Source organism: Anomaloglossus baeobatrachus, chromosome 1, assembly GCF_048569485.1.
Source record: "Anomaloglossus baeobatrachus isolate aAnoBae1 chromosome 1, aAnoBae1.hap1, whole genome shotgun sequence".
Lineage (NCBI taxonomy): Eukaryota > Metazoa > Chordata > Amphibia > Anura > Aromobatidae > Anomaloglossus > Anomaloglossus baeobatrachus.
The window spans coordinates 191,930,437-191,950,217 of record NC_134353.1 but is presented as its reverse complement, the minus strand read 5'-3'; the positions used below and the strand labels follow the sequence as shown (position 1 = coordinate 191,950,217).

At 46.6% G+C, this 19,781-nt stretch overlaps 1 protein-coding gene across 1 annotated transcript in view; it reads right to left on the bottom strand.

Annotated features, from left to right (window-relative positions):
- SPMIP2 (sperm microtubule inner protein 2) overlaps positions 1–19,781 on the bottom strand; it is a 71,171-nt gene that overhangs the window by 35,070 nt on the left and 16,320 nt on the right. The window contains exon 2 of the mRNA XM_075335258.1: positions 69–298. Coding sequence (XP_075191373.1) covers positions 69–287 — 219 coding nt within the window. The 5' untranslated portion in view covers positions 288–298. The remainder of the gene's footprint in view (positions 1–68; positions 299–19,781) is intronic.

Genomic DNA, 19,781 nt, shown 5'->3' with positions numbered 1-19,781 from the left:
TCTATTACTATCGTTGCTGAATTTTGACATTTTTGATCTATTTGTGGATGTGTTCCCACCATACATACCTTGATCTGATGATTACTACATAACTGACTTCTGTTTAGGAAGCTGAATTCAGGCACTCCCCAGCCTATTCCACCTACGTAACAGTTTTTGGGGAGAGGGGCAGGAGTGCTTGGAGCGGCACGGCACAGATAATCCACATCATTGGTGCTTTCAGCAGATGGCATCCTTTCTCCAATATATCTGGTGAAATCAGGAAGTTTTGTCCTGTGATCTCTCATATAGTCCGGGCCTACAAAGGACAGAACCATGCAAATAGATTTTAGTACAGCATTTATATGAAGGATGAATCATGAGCTGCAAATATTCACATGGTTGGTTAAAGACAGACGTCTTTCTAATGTAACCTAATAACCTGTGAAGTTATACAAACCCCCATGAGAAAGATGAGAGATGTTCTTGTTAGAGAGAAATATTCCTTCATGCCTCCAATACTGGAGAATAAGTCCCTGGACCGTCCTTGTACCATCTAGTAATCCAGTGTGTGTAATATTACAACACATAAGAAAGGCATCCAGGCATTTTAAGGCCTTCAACCATGACAATTCCTTATGGCAGATACTTCCATAGTATGGTTGCGCTCACAGTAAAAAAAAAAACCAAACTAATTCATGATAATGTTAAAGTGAGTTAATATTGCAATGTTATAGTTAGTTTTGGGTATAAAAACATCATTTGAAGATCTCTATATTAGCTGACACAGTAATAGGATAATATTAGGCGTATTGTAGGAGCTGCTATGGGCCTTCATGGGTGGTAGTTTTGGTTGTATTGAAGAACTCAATATTAAGAAAGATGGCCGCCTTTCCACAAGTCAGTTCATGATATTCTGATTGGCTATTCAGGCCCCAATCACTGGTCAATGCTATAATCAGAAAGTGGAAGAATCTAGAAACTGCAACAGCTCAGCCACAAAGGTCGACCACAAAATGGCAGCGCAGGTCTGCTAATTGCCGAAACATGTGACATATAATTGACTATCCACTGATGCCTCACTCCGTACAGGATAGCATTCTTTCCCTCGGAGTGACAACGGCACGAGAACTGTGGGTCAGTAACATGATCAAAACTGTTAAGAAGATACACTCAAACCAAAGAGCACGAAGCACAATGCCAAGTATCGACTGGAGTCGAATAAAGTGCATCGCCATTGGTAGTAGTGGAAAGTAGAATCTAAATGTATTATCTGATGAGAGAAAAGTCTTTGGGCTTCAGCTAAATTTCTGCACTCACTTTATGTGGCTACAAATTGTTGAAAATTGTCAGGATTCCCCTCATTTGCTAGATATACTTGCTGCAGTGGCCAGTCATATGCCAAATAGATTCTCCTCCTCCTCTCTCCATGTCTATTGAAATTGTCTCTCCAGTAAAGGAGACAAACTCTAGCACAGCGCCACCTATTGGAAGTAGCGATCCTAAAAGTCACAAGTGGATTTTCGACAATCCTTTGCAATATGACTCAGGATATATAAGCCAGATCAGAATCCCAATTTGCAGCATGTCTATTGAGAGAAGCAGATCAGAAGCTAGTCAGCATGTGTCCATAGGTGCCTACTGTAAATTTAGGTAGAACAGGGATTACAAGTTAGACTTGTTTTTCAGGGATTGTGCTTAGAATTATTACAGCTTCCAACTTTGTGGCAACAGTTTGGCAAAGACTTTCCTGTTCCGGAATTACAGTGCCACATGGACCAAGTAAAGTCCATGAAGACATGGTATAATAAGTTTGCTGTGGAGGAACCTGACTGCCTACACAAAGTCTTGACTGCAAGACCATCAAACACCTTTAGGCTATGTGCGCACTAGAGCTTTTAACCTGCGGATTTACCCGCGGATTTGCCCCGGAAATTTCTTGAGAAATGTCTGCAATCTTTGTGCAGACATTTCCCATGAAATTCAATGAGAAAAAAAAATAGCTGTGCGCACTGTGCGGATTTTTCTCAAGAAAATTTCTTGAGAAAATTTTCTCGAGAAACTTTCTTGAGAAAATGTGCATGTCCATTAATTTCCGCAGGTACCTGCGGTATTCCGGGGGTATTCCGCAGGTAGCAATGATGTGCGGTATACCACCGGAATAGCCGCGAATTACCTGCGGGAATGCTCATCGCTGCCTGCGGTTTTGCAGGAAGCGATGTCATTATGCCAGGAAGAGGAAGCGGAGCAGAGTAAACACAGACGTCACACTGCCTGGACGCCGCACAGAAGCACTTCCGTGCGACCTCCAGGTCTGTCCTGTGCAGTCTGTGTCCTGCTCCGGCCTCGCGGCTGCTTGCCCTGCAGGGTGTCAGTGTCTGCCCGCAGTGTCAGCAGCCTGTCACGCGGCAGCGCAGGCAGACACTGACATCCTGCAGTGCTGGGAGCCGCGGGGATGACGATCGCTGCTGTCAGGAGGTGAGATCATTACCTGCTGTGACGATCTCCTGCCTCCTGACGTCACCGCGGTCACTGCTGTCTATGCCCGTCTCGCGAGCGGCCCGAGACTGTCACTAGCGGTGACGTCACGGGCTCTCGCGATACTTCTGACAACGCGGCGGGCATAGAAGTCAGTGACAGCGCTGACGTCAGCAGTACAGGAGATGATCACAGAAGGTAATGATCTCATCTATGCTCCTGATGGCAGCGCTCGTCATCCCCTGCAGTGACCTGAGCTGACCTATTGATGTTAGCTCAGGTCACTGCATTGCTCTCCCAGCCAATGGGGAACATTCTGTTCTTCATTGACTGGGACAGTGACTATGGTATGGATCGCCGTGGGACCCCCCCCTTATTGGATTACGCCGGACGTGGATTGATTGTTCTTTTCAATAAATTGGTTAAAGAGGCTATGTGGGGAGTGTTTTTTCAAATAAAACTTTTTTTGTTGTCTATTTTTTAATTATTACTGACTGGGTTGGTGATGTCGGGTATCTGATAGACGCCTGACCTCACCAACCCCAGGGCTTGATGCCAGGTGACATTACACATCTGGCATCAACCCCATATATTACCCCATTTGCCAACGCACCAGGGCGCGGGATGAGCTGGGGCAAAGCGCCAGGATTGGCACGTCTAATGGATGCGCCACTTCTGGGGCGGCTGCGGCCTGCTATTTTTAGGCTGGGGAGTGTCCAATAACAGTGGACCTCCCTAGTCTGAGAATATCAGACCCCAGCTGTCCGCTTTACCTTGGCTGGTGATCCAATATGGGGGGGACCGCACGTTTTTTGTTTTAAATTATTTATATAATTTAAAATAACAGCGTGGGGTGCCCACTGTTTTGGATTATCAGCCAAGGTGAAGCTGCCAGCGGTGGTCTGCAGGCTGCAGCCGTCTGCTTTACCCAAGCTGGCTACAAAATATGGGGGGACCTCACGTCGTTTTTTTTTAATTATTTATTTATTTTATGGCTAAATACAAGGCTAAGCACCCTTTAGTGCCACATGAAAGTCACTAAAGGGTGCCAGCTTAGAAAATGCAGGGAGGTGGAACATTATATAGGTTTTTCTCATCTATCTATCTATCTATCTATCTATCCCTCTATCTATCCCTCTATCTATCTATCCCTCTATCTATCTATCCCTCTATCTATCTATCCCTCTATCCATCTATCCCTCTATCTATCCCTCTATCCCTCTATCTATCCCTCTATCCCTCTATCTATCTATCTATTCATCTATTCATCTATCTATCCCTCTATCTATCTATCTATCTATTCATCTATTCATCTATCTATCCCTCTATCTATCTATCTATTCATCTATCCATCTTTCCCTCTATCCATTATCTGTCTATCGATTATCTTTATTATTTTTTGCAGGGACAAACCTGCGGTAAATCCGCGGTAAATCCGCGGCAAATCCGCGGCAAAACCGCATGCGGATTTGGTGCGGATTTTTTCCGCAGGTCCGGAAATCTTTCACTGGCAGAAGTTTCTCAAGAAATTTTCTTGAGAAACTTCACATTTCTAGTGCGCACATAGCCTTAGGATTAAATGGACGATTGTATGCCAGGCCTTCTAATCCAATATTGGTGCCTGACCTCACATGGCTCTTTTTGCTGAATGGGTAAACATTTCCACAGACACACTCCAAAATCTTGTAGCTAGCCACTTCAGAAGTCTAATGCCTGCTTTACATGCTTCAATAAATCTTTCAATCCGTCGTCGGGGTCAAGTTCTAAGTGACACACATCCGGCATCGTTCATGACGTATTTGCTTGTGACACCTACGTGCGATCAAGATTGAACGCAAATACGGTGATCGCATACACGTCGTTTATTCCTCATATATTGGACGTTTTGCTGTACGAACCTAGTCAATTGAAACGTGTGACATCCCTCATATGATTTTAATGTCTGAGGCTATGTGCGCAGGTGTGCGCTCTGCACCGCAGCTTAAAAAAGGTCCGCTTCAGAGCGCAGCTGAAAATCTGCGTTCTGAAGCGCCTCACAATGTCTGTCATTCACTAATCTCTGTCAGTCGGTCACTATCTCTGTCCCTCTCTCTCTGTCCATGTCAGTCTATCCCTCTTACCCTCTCTCTCATACTCACCGTTCCCCGATCCCCGGCGCGGCGCTGCACAGCATTCACACTGCTCCGGTGGCTTTTACTATTTTGAAAAAGCCGGCCGCCCATTAAACAATCTCGTATTCCCTGCTTTCCCCGCCCACCGGTGCCTATGATTGGTTGCAGTGAGACACGCCCCCACGCTGAGTGACAGGTGTCTCACTGCACCCAATCACAGCAGCCGGTGGGCGTCTCTATACGGTGCAGTGAAATCAATAATTAAATAATTTTAAAAAACGGCGTGCGGTGCCCCCCAATTTTAAAACCAGCCAGATAAAGCCATACGGCTGAAGGCTGGTATTCTCAGGATGGGGAGCTCCACGTTATGGGGAGCCCCCCAGCCTAACAATATCAGCCAGCAGCCGCCCAGAATTGCCGCATACATTAGATGCGACAGTTCTGGGACTGTACCCGGCTCTTCCTAATTTGCCCTGGTGCGTTGGCAAATCGGGGTAATAAGGAGTTAATGGCAGCCCATAGCTGCCAATAACTCCTAGATTAATCATGTCAGGCGTCTCTCCGAGATACCTTCCATGATTAATCTGTAAGTGACAGTAAATAAACACACACACCCAAAAAAATCCTTTATTAGAAATAAAAAACACAAACATATACCCTGGTTCACCACTTTAATAAGCCCGAAAAAGCCCTCCATGTCCGGCGTAATCAACGGACCTCCAGCGTCGCTTCCAGCTCTGCTGCATGGAGGTGACAGGAGCTGCAGAAGACACAGCCGCTCCTGTCAGCTCCACGCAGCTAATGAAGGGAATAGCGCGATCAGCTGAGCTGTCACTGAGGTTACCCGCTGTCACTGGATACAGCGGTGGCCGCGGGTAACCTCAGTGACAGCTCAGCTGATCGCACGGCTGTCTTCAGTTGCTGCGTGGAGCTGACAGGAGCGGCTGTGTCTTCTGCAGCTCTAGTCCCCTTCATGCAGCACAGCTAGATGCGACGCTGGACCATCCTGGATTACGCCGGACATGGAGGGCTTTTTCGGGCTTATTAAAGTGGTGAACCAGGGTATATGTTTGTGTTTTTTATTTCTAATAAAGGATTTTTTTGGGTGTGTGTGTTTATTTACTGTCACTTACAGATTAATCATGGAAGGTATCTCGAGGAGACGCCTGACATGATTAATCTAGGATTTAGTGGCAGCTATGGGCTGCCTTTAACTCCTTATAGCTATAACTATATGATATTGTTAGGCTGGGGGGCTCCCCATAACATGGAGCTCCCCATCCTGAGAATACCAGCCTTCAGCCGTATGGCTTTATCTGGCTGGTATTAAAATTGGGGGGAACCGCATGCCGTTTTTTTTTAATTATTTAATTATTTATTTCACTGCACAGAATAGACACGCCCACCGGCTGCTGTGATTGGGTGCAGTGAGACACCTGTCACTCAGCGTGGGGGCATGTCTCACTGCAACCAATCATAGGCGCCGGTGGGCGGGGAAAGCAGGGAATACGAGATTGTTTAATGAGCGGCCGGCTTTTTCAAAATAGTAAAAGCCGCCGGAGCAGTGTGAATGCCGTGCAGCGCCGCATCGGGGATCGGTGAGTATGAGAGAGGGCTGCTCAATTCAGTTACTCAGGAGATTAGCGGTCACCGGTGAGCCCTTCATGGGTGACCGCTAATCAGGACGCGACACAGACAGAGCCGCAGCATGACAATGAAGTCGGGTGAAGTTAATCCGAGTTCATTCTGATCGTGCGGCTCTTTCTGTGTCTGCTGTCATCTGCCATTCAGCTCTGCTACATGGCTGTCTGTGTCTGCTGTTAGCGGCCATGTAGCAGAGCTGAATGGCAGATGACATAGTAAAAACGGATCCCTACACATTACACACGCTTGGCAGGTCAATAAATAAAAAAAAAGAAAAGGGTGCCCAATGCATACGTCACAGAACACATGATCTAAAGGATCGCACACAAAATTGATCAATTTAACATAGACTACTAACGCTCGTGTGACAGCAAATGAACGACCAACGTGCGATCTCATTAAATCGCATATGCGACCTGGGCGTGTCACATCGCATACGAGATCGCACACCTAATTGTAAGGTGTAAAGCTGGCTTAAAGGCTGTTGTATCTGCAAAAAATGGAGAAATTCTATGGTAACAGCCATGGTTTTGGAATTGTATATGCATGAAGCATAAAGGAGTTGTCCATAACTTGGGGATCATCCTCTTAAATTCTGTTTTTCTGTTTTTCCCCATTTAATGTAAAAAATCACCCCCTTACCATCAACATTGCATTGATACTGGTGCCAAGTTTCAGTGCGCTAGTGTGCCGCCCCCACACCTATAGCAGCCGAGCTGCTCGGATCCGGACCCGCTGTGTGACTCGAGGGATCTTCCGGACCCGGGGGTCACGCGGGCACACCAAATGAAAAGGGGGACGTAGTTGTACGGGCTTGGCCATATTCAGTTTGTGACGCCACCCACGGTGTGTGATGAATGGTGGCACCACCGCTGCTGTGGGAGACCCCGGGGGAGATGTAATGGCAGCTGGATGTTAACCCCTCCATGGGTAGGGATGGTTGCCCCGGGGCCCAGTGGCTCTGTGCATGGGGATGGCGATGGCAGGGTCCTGCGCGCCCAGACATACCAGGGGATGTTTGGTTACTCACAGTTGAATAAATCACAAGAGTCTTTTGGTAAACCAAGGTGCTGGTGGCCGGCCGCCGCAGCCAGTTGTACTCTGGTCCCCCACTCGAGTTGATGCTCGCCGTCTTTTCCCTCTGCACTGTTTTTGCTTGTGTTGGACTTCCCGGTATGGATCACGGTAGTCCGCTCCCGGCTTGTTGTGTACCTGAGGAGCCGTGTCCGCTGATGCTGACCCGTGGGATCTATCAGGCCATGGCAGTTGCCCTATCCCTCTCTGTGGGTGGTTGTCTGCTTTTGGGACTTTGGTTGGGACAGGACCAAAAATCCTGCCATCAATTGGTTAATTAGCTAGGCCATTGGTTCCGGTCCTGGCTTCAGGGTCCAAGTACCCCCTCTGTGCATGGTTTCCGGGTCGGTTCTCCGGTGTCGGTACCGGCGGGCTCCAACCCTGTCCCGGTCCACCTCGGATCTCCGGCTGCCATCTTCCCGTCGCCTGCTGACAGGGACCACCGTCTGCCACCTAGCCAAGGCACCAGGGCTCCGACCCTGGCGCCTGTCAACTTGAGCTTCACCTCCGCTGGAGCTACACCTAGCCTCAGCCTCCACTCCCTTCAACTTGAACTCTAGACTTAATGTAATCTGATCTGATCTGTTTTCCCGCCCCGGGCTGTCTAGACCCCTAGGTGGGCATTTCCTAACCGCCTGGTCCCACCCACTGGTGTGCCTGTCTTGCCCTGAGGCGGGTGGCTAGGGTTTCAGGTCGGCTGTATGTAACCCTGTGAGGGATGGTGTTATGTGGGGGCGTCTAGTGTGACTACCTGGTTTTGCCAGGGCATCACATTCCACCTTGGTTTAATACAGACCATCCGCGGGCTGTCCAACCACCAGCATTTATTTAACAGCAACTGAAAAGATAAAAAAAACAGGGATAACATGGATAACAACATTTGTACAATTCTCTTTTTCTTCCCTTACGGGAGGCAGTTTTCTTAAACGTTACACAACTAAAACGGGACGGGATGGACCGGGCCACTTCTCACCGCACCCCCACCCAAAACAACCTGCCCCCTGGTGCCACTACTAAGCACTTGTGCGCACCCCTTTGCTCAAGTCCAGGAACAGGTACGGGTGTCGCCCTCACAGGCCGGGTAAAAAGTTCCTTACCCGGCAGTCTTTTGTCACGGGCCCCAAGTCCGGGGACCCCTGACCTGGAGGGTAGTCACCGGTCTCTATGGTGACTGGGCCTCGGCCTACTCTACCGCAGGCCCTTCCTCCAATCAGCCTTTCCAGAGACTGCGGCGGGATGAGAAGGGTGGTCAGGGATTATTTACAAGGCCCAATAGTTTTTGGGTTGGCCTGCCAGTTCATGGCCATGGTCCATTTTTAAAACTTTTTGAACATCAGGAACTGTTAACGGTGAACGGTCCCAACGGGGACTTGCACAACTGGGGTAGCCAGGATTCCGCTACCTTAAACTTCTTAACCAGGTGAAGATGGCGGAGAGGGGCAGATGTGCAGTTGGGCACCCATCTTCACCCACTTCCACATGTCGAGGGCGAACCATCCCCTCTCTCCGCAATGCCGGGTGTAGGAGACCAACTCTCCGGGTTCCAGTCTCGATCCGGGTGGCCAACAGGTAGGTGAGGGGCCACATCTCTATGGGAGACAAAGATTTCGGACTCCAGGCCCGGCTAATATATATAGCCCCAACCTCTTTGGGCATTAAAGTGCCAGACCTGCCCTTGGTACGTTGGGCCCTGCACCCGGAAGGTGGACTGCCGGAGGTGGTCTTTTTCGGTGTATGTCCGGGATAACACCTCTGCCTTCCTCTTCTCCCGGGCAGCAATTTCCTTCTTTAGCTGGTGCCGCTGCCGCTCCCAATACGGGGGTACCGGTTCCATACACCGCTTCCTCTTGCGCAGGGGCAGGGCCCAGCCGGATACCCTCCGTTCCGGCTACAACCGGCATCACTTGCAGTGGAGGGCTCCGCTGTGTCATGGCCCGTTCTGCTGCCCCGCAAGTACATCCCAGCTGCGCCTCAGCCAGGACCGGGAACTAGGGAGTGGTCAGCGTCTCTGCCGATGCTGACTTCCGGTCGGGCGCTGCCTCTGCTGCGGCCGGGTGGATTGCCGGGGCCGTCGTCTTTGAGTGCGCTGCCTTCTCCGGGACCGGGGGTGACATCATCAGGGCTGCAGCCTGGCTCGGGATCGGAGGGGGCTTCTTCCGGGCTTTAGTCTGGCGTGAAACTGGTGCGGGTGCTGGGGCAATGGCGTGCTCGTGGCCTGAGGATTCCGCTAGCGGGTCCTCACAGTCAGATGGGACGGGTACCGCTGCCGTTGCTTGTGGCAGTGGACCGAGCGGGGTGTCGGCCACAGATACGGGCAGCGAGGGAGACGGCGCGGCGGACGGGGGCAGACCGAGCTCCTCGGCCTGGTAGGCCAGTCCCAGTGGGACATAGGGGCGTGGGTCGCTTACCCGCTCCTCCGAGGTTGCCTCCACTTCACGGGCCCGAACGGCTGCAGCTAGCTCCCTCATCACGGCCATGCATCGCTTTAGCAGGAAATTGGCCTGGGCCTGGATTCTGCGGCACATGCGGTCTGTCTGGGCTTCTACCCAGTCAGCTGTTCTGGGCACGGGTTCCTCCACAAATGGATTGCCAGACTGATTAGCCATCCTTGTCCGTTGGTATCCAGGAACAAAAGGGTAGCAGAGTCCTGGCGTCTCTGCCCTTTATCTCCTCAGATCACATGCTGCAGAGTCTTCGCCCGCCCCCCCTTGGCCTTTTGCAACCACTCCCTCGTGCGGCTGGTTAGCTTTGTTTTCGGCCTCAGGGTGTTGTTTCCTTCCGGCCTCGTTCCCAGGGGGCGGGGATTCAACTTCGCCCCCTTTCTCGGGGAAGAAGATGCTGGGCTGTTGTTTTTCGCTCCTAAAACTGGCGGCAAAATGGTGACTTCTCAAAATCTTGCAACGGATCACCGCTGACTGTCCAAAACAAGGCGCACTTCCACCAGGTAGGTGCATGGGTTACAATCCTGTTCGTGATGTCAGTTTTTGGGGTGTGCCGCCTCCACACCTGTAGCAGCTCCTCTCAACTTGAACTCTAGACTTAGGCGGGCTTTGCACGTTGCAACATCGGTAACAATGTGTTACCGATGCTGCAGCGATAGTCCCGCCCCCATCGCACGTTCGATATATAGTTAAAGCTGCCGTAGCGATTATTATCGCTACGGCAGCTTTACACGCACATACCTGCCGTGCGACGTCCCTCTGGCCGGCGACCCGCCTCCTTCCTTAGGGGGCGGGTCGTGCGGCGTCACAGCGACGTCACACGGCAGGCGGCCAATTGAAGTGGAGGGGCGGAGATGGGCAGGATGTAAACATCCCGCCCACCTCCGTCCTTCTCATTGCAGCCGGGAGGCAGGTAGGTGAAGTTCCTCGCTCCTGCGGCTTCACACACAGTGATGTGTGTGGCCGCAGGAACGAGGAACTACATCGTACCTGTCGCTCCCCTGGCATTATGGAAATGTCGGAGGCTGCAGCGATGATACGATAACGACGCTTTTGCGGTCGTTCATCGTATCATCTAGGATTTACACACTACGACATCGCAAGTGACGCCGGATGTGCGTCACTTTCGATTTGACCCCACCGACATCGCACCTGCGATGTCGTAGTGTGCAAAGCCGCCCTTAATCTAATCTGATTTGATCTGATCTGTTTTGCCGCCCAGGGCGGTCTAGACCCCAAGGTGGGTGTTTCCTAACCGCCTGGTCCCGCCCACTGGTGTGCCTGCCTTGCCCTCAGGGGGGTGGCTTGTGTTTCAGGTCGGCTGTATGTAACCCTGTGAGGGATGGTGTTATGTGGGGGCCTCTTGTGTGACTACCTGGTTTTGCCAGGGCGTCACACTAGTATGTCTTTATTATGTCACATGAGCACTGCAGCCAATCAGCGGCTGCTAATGGTCTGCAGTTCTCACCCATCCACCCATACGTCTGACCGAGTTTTATCCATGGAATGTGTGAGTGCTGCAGCCCATTAGCAATCGTTGATTGACTGCAGTGCTTAAATGACATGTTCCACAAGTGTAGCGCTGCACGGGACAGGTGCATTAACCTAATCGTTGCCGGGCCATCATCTGTCATGGTCATGGGCGGCCTAGCCCGGCTCCATTGCCCTGAGGCGTTCAGAAGATGGCAGAGGAGAGATGATGGGGGTAGTAGTGAGTTGAATATCGTGACACCACCTGTGGTATGCTGCAAGGGAATGGGCCGCCGCTGCTGTCGCTTTCCTCCGGGGCAGATGGTGGTAGCAGCTATGGATGGTATCACTCCCCACAGGTGGAGCAGGCCCCGGGGAGGATGATGAGGGGAGTAGTAATCGCGGCGCGGAGCGGCAGTACCGGTAATAAAGAGTCAGAGTCTATGGTTGCAGTTCCAGGTTGTTTACTCACTTTTAGTGCTGTGCCGCTCACCCAGGTAATACCAGTCACTTGCTATGATGGGCTCCGTCGTATGCAGGTGCCGCAGTTCCGATATGGGGTCTGGCTTGATGTGAGACCCCAGTTCCTCTTTGGCACTGTGCTGTTAGACGCTGTGTGGTCAGGGAAGCTTGAAACTTTACCCGTCCAGACAGATTCTGGAAAACCAACGTGAAGTATGATCTTCCCTAGGGTCCTGCTGCCCTGTATGGCGTTGATTCCGCAGAGAGCAGGTTCACTTTCCCCACGTCAATCGTATGAACTTCTCCTCCTTCCCACCGGAGCACCTGTAGATGCGACTGTTCTGTTGCTCTCATGCTGGAGAACTCCTTCACTGTTGTGTTGGCTCCTGACTCCCCATGCTGGCTGCTTCTCCTCCCTCCCACGTCTTAAGCTAGTGGGACTGGGCCTCCTGTTTGAGGGCAACCTGTAAATGCCACTCTGGGCGACCCCTTTATTACCCTACCCTAGCCCAGTCCCCAGTGGGAGCCGGGCAACCTGGTGTGTATTTGAGTGTGTAATGTGGTGAAACCGAGACTGACCGCTTCAGGATCCGAGTTTAGCATTACACCCAAATTTGGGTGCAATACTCTGTGGCGACTGAAGCCTCAGGGGCGCTACACAAGCACCAGGATCAGGATGTGATTATACGGGGGGTTTTTTGTGTGTTTTAGGGAAAATACATAATTTAGGAAAGGATTGGCCAAATAGTGGACAACCCATTTGAACATGGATGATGGTCTTGAGTCCTCTTTGTTCAAAACTGCATTCTGTACTTTGCGGATAATGTTTTCTGCAACATAGAATTACTATTTAGATTGTGTTACACATCTTTATTAATATTCTTTTACATGGACTATTTACTTTTTGGTTGATAAAAAAAAGTTGGTAAATATTAGAAGCTTTTCAAATTATTTGATAAGGACTAATGTTGCTTAGCTACATTTACACCAATGGTTTTGTGAGGTTTCATTGTGCTCCATAAATCAATAGAGACAGCATGTAGTAGACTGTTTTATATCTGTACGTGTATACAATGGAATATTCAGGTTTTCTGAAAATGTATCCAACCTAAGGAGACATTCAAAATACTAGAAAAACTGCAAGTTAAAGGGGGTCTCTAGAGTTTATCATTAAATAGGTCATCATTGTTATATTGGTAGATTCCTGACATCTGCGACTCTGCTGATCAGCACAATGAAGGCAGGTAATCCTACATTTTTTGCACAGGAACAGCTTATCATCCATGTGGGCAACTATACATGGTTCTGCAGTTCAGTCCTATACAATTGTACGTCATTTTTTAGTTAAAAATTATTCTATATACCATTATACATTAGAATTAATACAACACTTACAGATTTTCTGCTGTTTGCAATGAACCAAACAAAAAAAGAATATAAATAGCTGAACAAAACTTAGGCCGGTTTCACACATCAGGCTTTTCTCCACTTTGTCGGATCCGGCGCGCTCCCGTACAGTGTATACAGTACAATGGCCGCGCAACAAGTTCTGGTCACATGCTGTCATGTGACCGGAGCATGTGACCAGGAAGTTGCAGCCCAGCGATTGTAATGTATACACTGTACGGGAGCGCGCCGGATCCGATAAAGTGGAGAAAAGGCGGATGTGTGAAATCAGCCTTACACAGTCAGTTGTTTCTCCAAATTTAACACAAAATGCCACTTTTGCCAGGATTATTGCAGCCTCAGAATTATTCAGTCTCTTCATAGCAAGTGTCTAAGTAGAACACCCTTTGGCCATTATGACCTACTACAAAAAAAGAGGCATGGCTAGACAAAAGCTTTCCCTAATAATCTTTGGTTTGCTTGCTGTAGCTACCTTCTTCAAGAGTAACGAAATATTTTTCATGGCGTTTAAGTCAGGCCACTGTGATGGGATGTTTGGGATTATTTCCTTGTTGGAATATGTAATGATGACCAAGCTTCAGCTTCCTCACAGGAGACATGATCTTTGCTCCTAGGATTTGATGATACTTGGTTGAAGTCATCTTGCCTTCCACATTCTGGAGGTTTCTGGTGCCAGAAGAAGCCAAGCAACAACATAGCATCACTGAGCCACCACCATGCCTGATTATTTATTGTGCTTTTCCATCAGTAGTTGTGTATTTCTTTCAGTTTTCATTTTTATGCACCTCAAGCCTAATTCAGACATCTGTTTTACACATACTGTATATGTTCTGTGTCTTTCTGAGATAGAATGCATACTCACTATGGCCTATAGTGTTCATATGTCCATGTTTTTTGTGGACTGTGTGTCTATGTAAGGAGATGGACATACTGCCCTGTTCCCCCTCGAATACACCAATGTTATTGTTATAATATAAAATGTAATGTCATGTGTTCTTGTGTAATGGGAATCATGTTGTGATGTATTGTAATGCTTTGCACTGTACTGCAAGCAAGCTCTGTGTTCTGCCGGGCATCAGGTACAGTGGGGAAAATAAGTATTTGATACACTGCTGATTTTGCATGTTTTCCCACCTACAGTACAAAGAATGGAGAAGTCTGTAATTTTTAGCTTCGGTACACTTCAACTGTAACAAACAGAATAAAAAACTCCAGAAAATTACATTGTATGATTTTTAAATAATTAATTTGTATATTATTGCACTCATTATGTGCACCTCTTTGAACCCATTACCTCTATAAAAGACACCTTGCCACACACTCAATCAATGACACTTCAAACTCTCCACCATAGCAAAGACCAAAGAGATGCCCAAGGAAACCAGGGACAAAATTGTAGACCTGTACAAGGCTGAGATGGGCTTCAGGACAATAGGAAAGCAGCTTGATGAGAAGGCAAGAACTGTTGGTGCAATTATTAGAAAATGGAAGAAACACAAGATGACTGTCAATCTTACTCGGTCTGGGGCTCCATGCAATATCTTACCTTGTGGGGTAAGGATGATTCTGAGAAAGATCAGGAATAAGCCCATAACTACATGAGAAGACCTTGTCAATGACCTGAAGAGAGGTGGGCCCACAGTCTGAAAGATTATAATTAGTAAACAAAACACACAGCCAGAACAACTAAGGCGTGGATCCGTAAGAAGCATTTCACGGTCCTGGATTGGCCCAGCTAGCCTCCAGATCTGAACCCAATAAAAAATCTTTGGAGGAGCTGAGATTCAATATTGCCCAGCAACAGCCCTGAAACCTGAAAGATCTGGAGAAGATCTGTAAGGAGGAGGTTGCCAAAATCCCTGCTTTAGCATGTACAAACTTGGTCAAGAACTACAGGAAACGTCTGACCTCTGTAATTGCAAACAAAGGTTTCTGTACCAAATATTAAGTTATGTTTTTTTATTGTATGTAATATTTATTTAATGCAACAAAATGCAAATTAATTACTTAAAAATCATACAATGTGATTATTTGTGGATTCTGTCTGTCACAGTTGATGTGTACCTGCAATAAAAATTACAGACCTCGCCATTTTTTGTAGGTGGGAAAACTTGCATAAAGTACTTATTTTCCTCACTGTAGTTAAAAGGGACATTTAGAGTTAATAATAGGGACTAGTCCAGAGTGGGAAGGGCTAAGGTATAGGGACAGAGACAGTTTCCTTTGAGGAGCTCAGATAGGGCCAGAGGCAGAGACAAATCTTAGGTCTAGTTAATTGACAAGGCCACATGACATGGGAGTCCCTGAAGCAGAGGAGACTGGTGCCAAAGATAAAATAATCCGGAGTACAGAATCAGAGTGAGGTGATCGTGATACAGAATGATCTATGTGAGTCGGGTCAGCAGACTGACCAAATAAACGAGTGGATGAGTGAAGTGGATGGAATGTTTAGCAGCACGTCTTTAAGCAGTTTATAACGCTTTAAGGTAATAGGCCTATATGGAATTATATGTGAGACTAAGGGGGTGTCCCTAGTAGAAGCTCCATAGGCCTCAGTAAGCATGAAGCTAAAGCACAGCCATACTGGCAATACAGCTCCTTTACAAGGAGAACAGGAGGGAAAGATTGACTTTAATAGACTATGTGATGTTGAGCTGGGTGGTGGTAAAACAAGCATGACTAGCGAAGACAGGAACAACTGAGATAGAAGACATAGACAGGTTGTTTATGGAGATACCGCTGAAGAAATGAGTGAGAAGCTATGTGCCCACTACCTTTTATTGATGATCGTTATCATCAAATTGCTGTTGAGTAAAAATACAATTTTAAAGAATTGGTGGTCTCCTTAAGCGAATTGGTTAACATCTGGTCCCGCCAAGCCAAGGTCAGTGGCAACATGAGGCCTGCAAAGGCGTACCACCCCCATGACACAGGTCTACACACTTATCCAGGATGCCATCTTTCATGTAGCGTGCCAGACGTAAGTGAATTACACCTCGCCAATAACTACTACTACTAATGAGTCAAGGATCAAAATGTGATCTGTGGAAAACCTACACATTCAACTTATAACAACATGCGTTCCAGCTCACTTCTTTGGTTTTGCTTAATATTTTGTACTTTGTACATAGAGGGGCATAGATCCCTCTTGTTGGGCTGTACATCTGGTCTATATAGCTTTCACCAGACATGTGCAGGTCTAGATTCTGCTCTGTACCTCTCTATTTTGAGGTCTGCAAACACATAGTGAGATGAACTACAAGAGTTAGGGTCCATTCTAATTGGGTACTATTCATTGTCCCAGTGGGATGGCTTTTACGCTCTTTTGATCAAAATAGTGTCAACTAAGTAGTAACTACTTTGTGTTCTTTACATGAACAATTATTTTATTTACTTACAGCAGGGTATTTTCACATTTTGTTTTGCAAGTCGCAATTTTGCCAAAGAACACTGCAATGAATAAAGGATGAGAACTAAACATCTTCCATGAAAAACGCCTCTCAGCGATCCACAAGAAATTTGATAATGAACAATGGCTATTCAAGCAAGATGGTGCACCATGTTACATAGTTACTTAGGTTAAAAAAAGACCTAGGTCCACCTAGTTCAACCTTCCTCCACCAATTCTACATTTGGTCACTAAAGGCCCTGTCACACACAGAGATAAATCTTTGGCAGATCTGTGGTTGCAGTGAAATCATGGACATATTGTTCCATTTGTACACAGCCACAAACCTGGCACTGATTGTCCACAATTTCACTGCAACCACAGATCTGCCACAGATCTGCCACAGATCTGCCACAGATCTGCCACAGATCTGCCACAGATCTGCCACAGATCTGCCACAGATCTGCCACAGATCTGCCACAGATTTATCTCTGTGTGTGACAGGGCCTTAAGTCATTTATAGCCAGCAATGTTGTATGTACTGAGGAAATCATCCAGCCCTTTTTTAAAAGCTGTTATAGTATCTGCCATTACTACCTCTTGTGGTAGTGTATTCCACAGTCTGACTGCTCTAACTGTAAAGAACACTTTCCTATTTAGCTGCCGGAATCACTTTTCTTCCACTCGCAGTGTATGCCCCCTAGCTCTTAGTATTGTCTTTGTAAGAAATAAGTCATGTGCCAGTCCTTTATATTGACCACACATGTATTTATACATATAAATGAGATCTTCTCTGAGACGTCTTTTTCTAAGCTAAACATATCTAACTTTTTCAACCTCTCATATGGGAGGCCTTCCATTCCTTGTAGTAATCTAGTTAGCCGCCTTTGAACTGACTGTTTTGAATGTCCTTTTTAAAATGTGGAGCCCAAAACTGGATCCCATATTCTAGATGTGGCCTTACAAGTCATTTATGGATAGGTAACAATATGTTGGGATCACGGGATCTAATCTCTCTTTTTATACACCCTAAAATCTTGTTTGCTCTAGCAGCTGCTGCTTGTCACAAGGTAAAAGTGATAACTAAGTGGCTATGTGAACAAAACATTGAAGTTTGGGGTACTTAGCAAAGAAACGCCCCAGATCTCAATCTCATTGAGAACCTGTGGTCAAACCTCAAAAAGCAGGTAGGCAAACAAAAAAAAACACGAAAATTGTGATAAACACCTAAGAGCTGATTAGGTAAAATTGGATTGCACAGAAGCTGATATCCAGTATGTTAATGCGAAGGGCTGAAGTTTTGACTAATAAGGATCAACATTGTACATATTGAGCCTTTGAATAAATTGAATGTATTTGTCAATAAAAGTTTATGATTCGATTTCAGTGTTTTTACATCGTTAATCGGATGTTTTGTCTTTGGTTACTGAAGCGACATCAAAATTTTTTTTCATAACTGTATATTAGATAATAAAATTAGAAACTGTAGCGTATAAAGGAAAAACATGATAGAAAGATATAAAATAAATATAAAATACATAGCGAGATACAGAAACATAATTATGGCTGTTTGGAGGAACCACTATAACTATTTGTAATATGTTGTATGTGCTATATGCTTTACTATGCTTTGCCGTTAAATTTTTGCTGAATGAAATATGTACAGCCATGTTTCATGCCCTTGTGATGCATTGATGTGCCGGTGTGTTACCTGTATATAGCATCCGTTTTCCTGTGGCATGAGGATAGCAGGACAAGGAGTTTGAGGGACGACCATTATGAATTGGATGCATGCTGTGCTGCCAGGCAGTAAAATGACATGAGAAGTTCTGTAACTTTATGAATGGCTGAAGCCTGATCTGCCCGCGGTCACTGAGCAGTGTAATTATATCTTTGTCCATTAACTAAACAATGTTTCCCCAGCAACAAAGTCACCAGGACAACTAGAGATGACAATGGTGGCTGGTAATATTGAGAGTGGTCCTTGTGAAAGGTGTCCTAAGGCACAGTATAGACAACAAACATGATACATATATAATTTCCAATGCACCATATTCATTCTTTCAAGTCTAATCATGACTGCTTCTATCCCACTTTATTATCATGGATGACCTTACATATACAATAAACAAAAAAAGACAGGAGACCGTGCTGTTGGGTGAAAAAGTGGCCATAGCTTTATTATTATCAATCGGGAATTACCATATAATATTTTTGACTTTGCTACTAAAAATATCCCAACAGGCCAGTCACTGCACACCGCAGTGAGCACGTAATCTCAAGGGCCAAAATGTCCAACAAAGCAGGAGGTGGAAAAACTTATTTGAAACTCTCACCATCGCCATCCAAAAAAAATCAAGGCACTTTCGACCCCATCCTGCAAACTAGTTAAAAATATGTCATTTCCAAAGGCATTCAAATAAACCACTGACGGCCAACACTAGATTAGTGTTGTAACCTTCTAGCATATAGTGTTGAATAAAAATGGCTCTAGTAGACCGTCTAAAATGAGACAGCCTCACAATGAGTAATCTGCAAGCCCTTTCCAGCGCCACTATATTCCAAGCCCTCTCCAAACCCTTCAAAAAACTGTTTCGGACCAGACTAGTAGACCTTTTTTGCCTAAATAAATTCCTGATCCTAGTAAAATCAGATTTATCAGGCCGATGAATCGGTAAATTTTAATTTGATACTGAAGGTGTGTATGATCAAAACCACGAGATGCTCACATACCCTGCCTATCGCTCCCATTCGAGCCAGAATCTGCACCCAACACATGCCTGGTTACATTCCTAATGAACTTCGGCATATTGCTAACCTAAATTTTTTCCAGCCGGTCTAACCTGCACTATTTTTTTCTGCCCAAAATATGTAAGAGTGTCCAAGAATCCAAATGTATGGGGTCATTGCACCTGAAAAGATAAAACCAAACAACTCAACTCAGCTAGCTGTGCAATGCCGTTTTAAAACAAATTCAGGCTGACATACGTAAGGAAATAAGAGGACTTCCATCGTTGGCTAGACCTAATGAATTGAATTCTATGCCCACCCCAATCCTAAAAGAGTGTGACCATAACTGTGTCACATCAAAGCCTACCATTCGCAAGCAGGACTTGAAAATGGACTTGAACTGGTAACGAGTTAAAAAGATGCCTGTTTCTTGTACCAAAAATTGCACGAGCCAGACGTCTAGACATATATTTCCTAACTGCCTGTCTCAGGCAAAATAACCTTTCCAAAGCCTTTATAGACACCAAATATCTTTCTTCTCTTGGTCAGTCTTGGACCTGCGCATGCAGATAGTCATAATACACAAGCAGCTGCTAA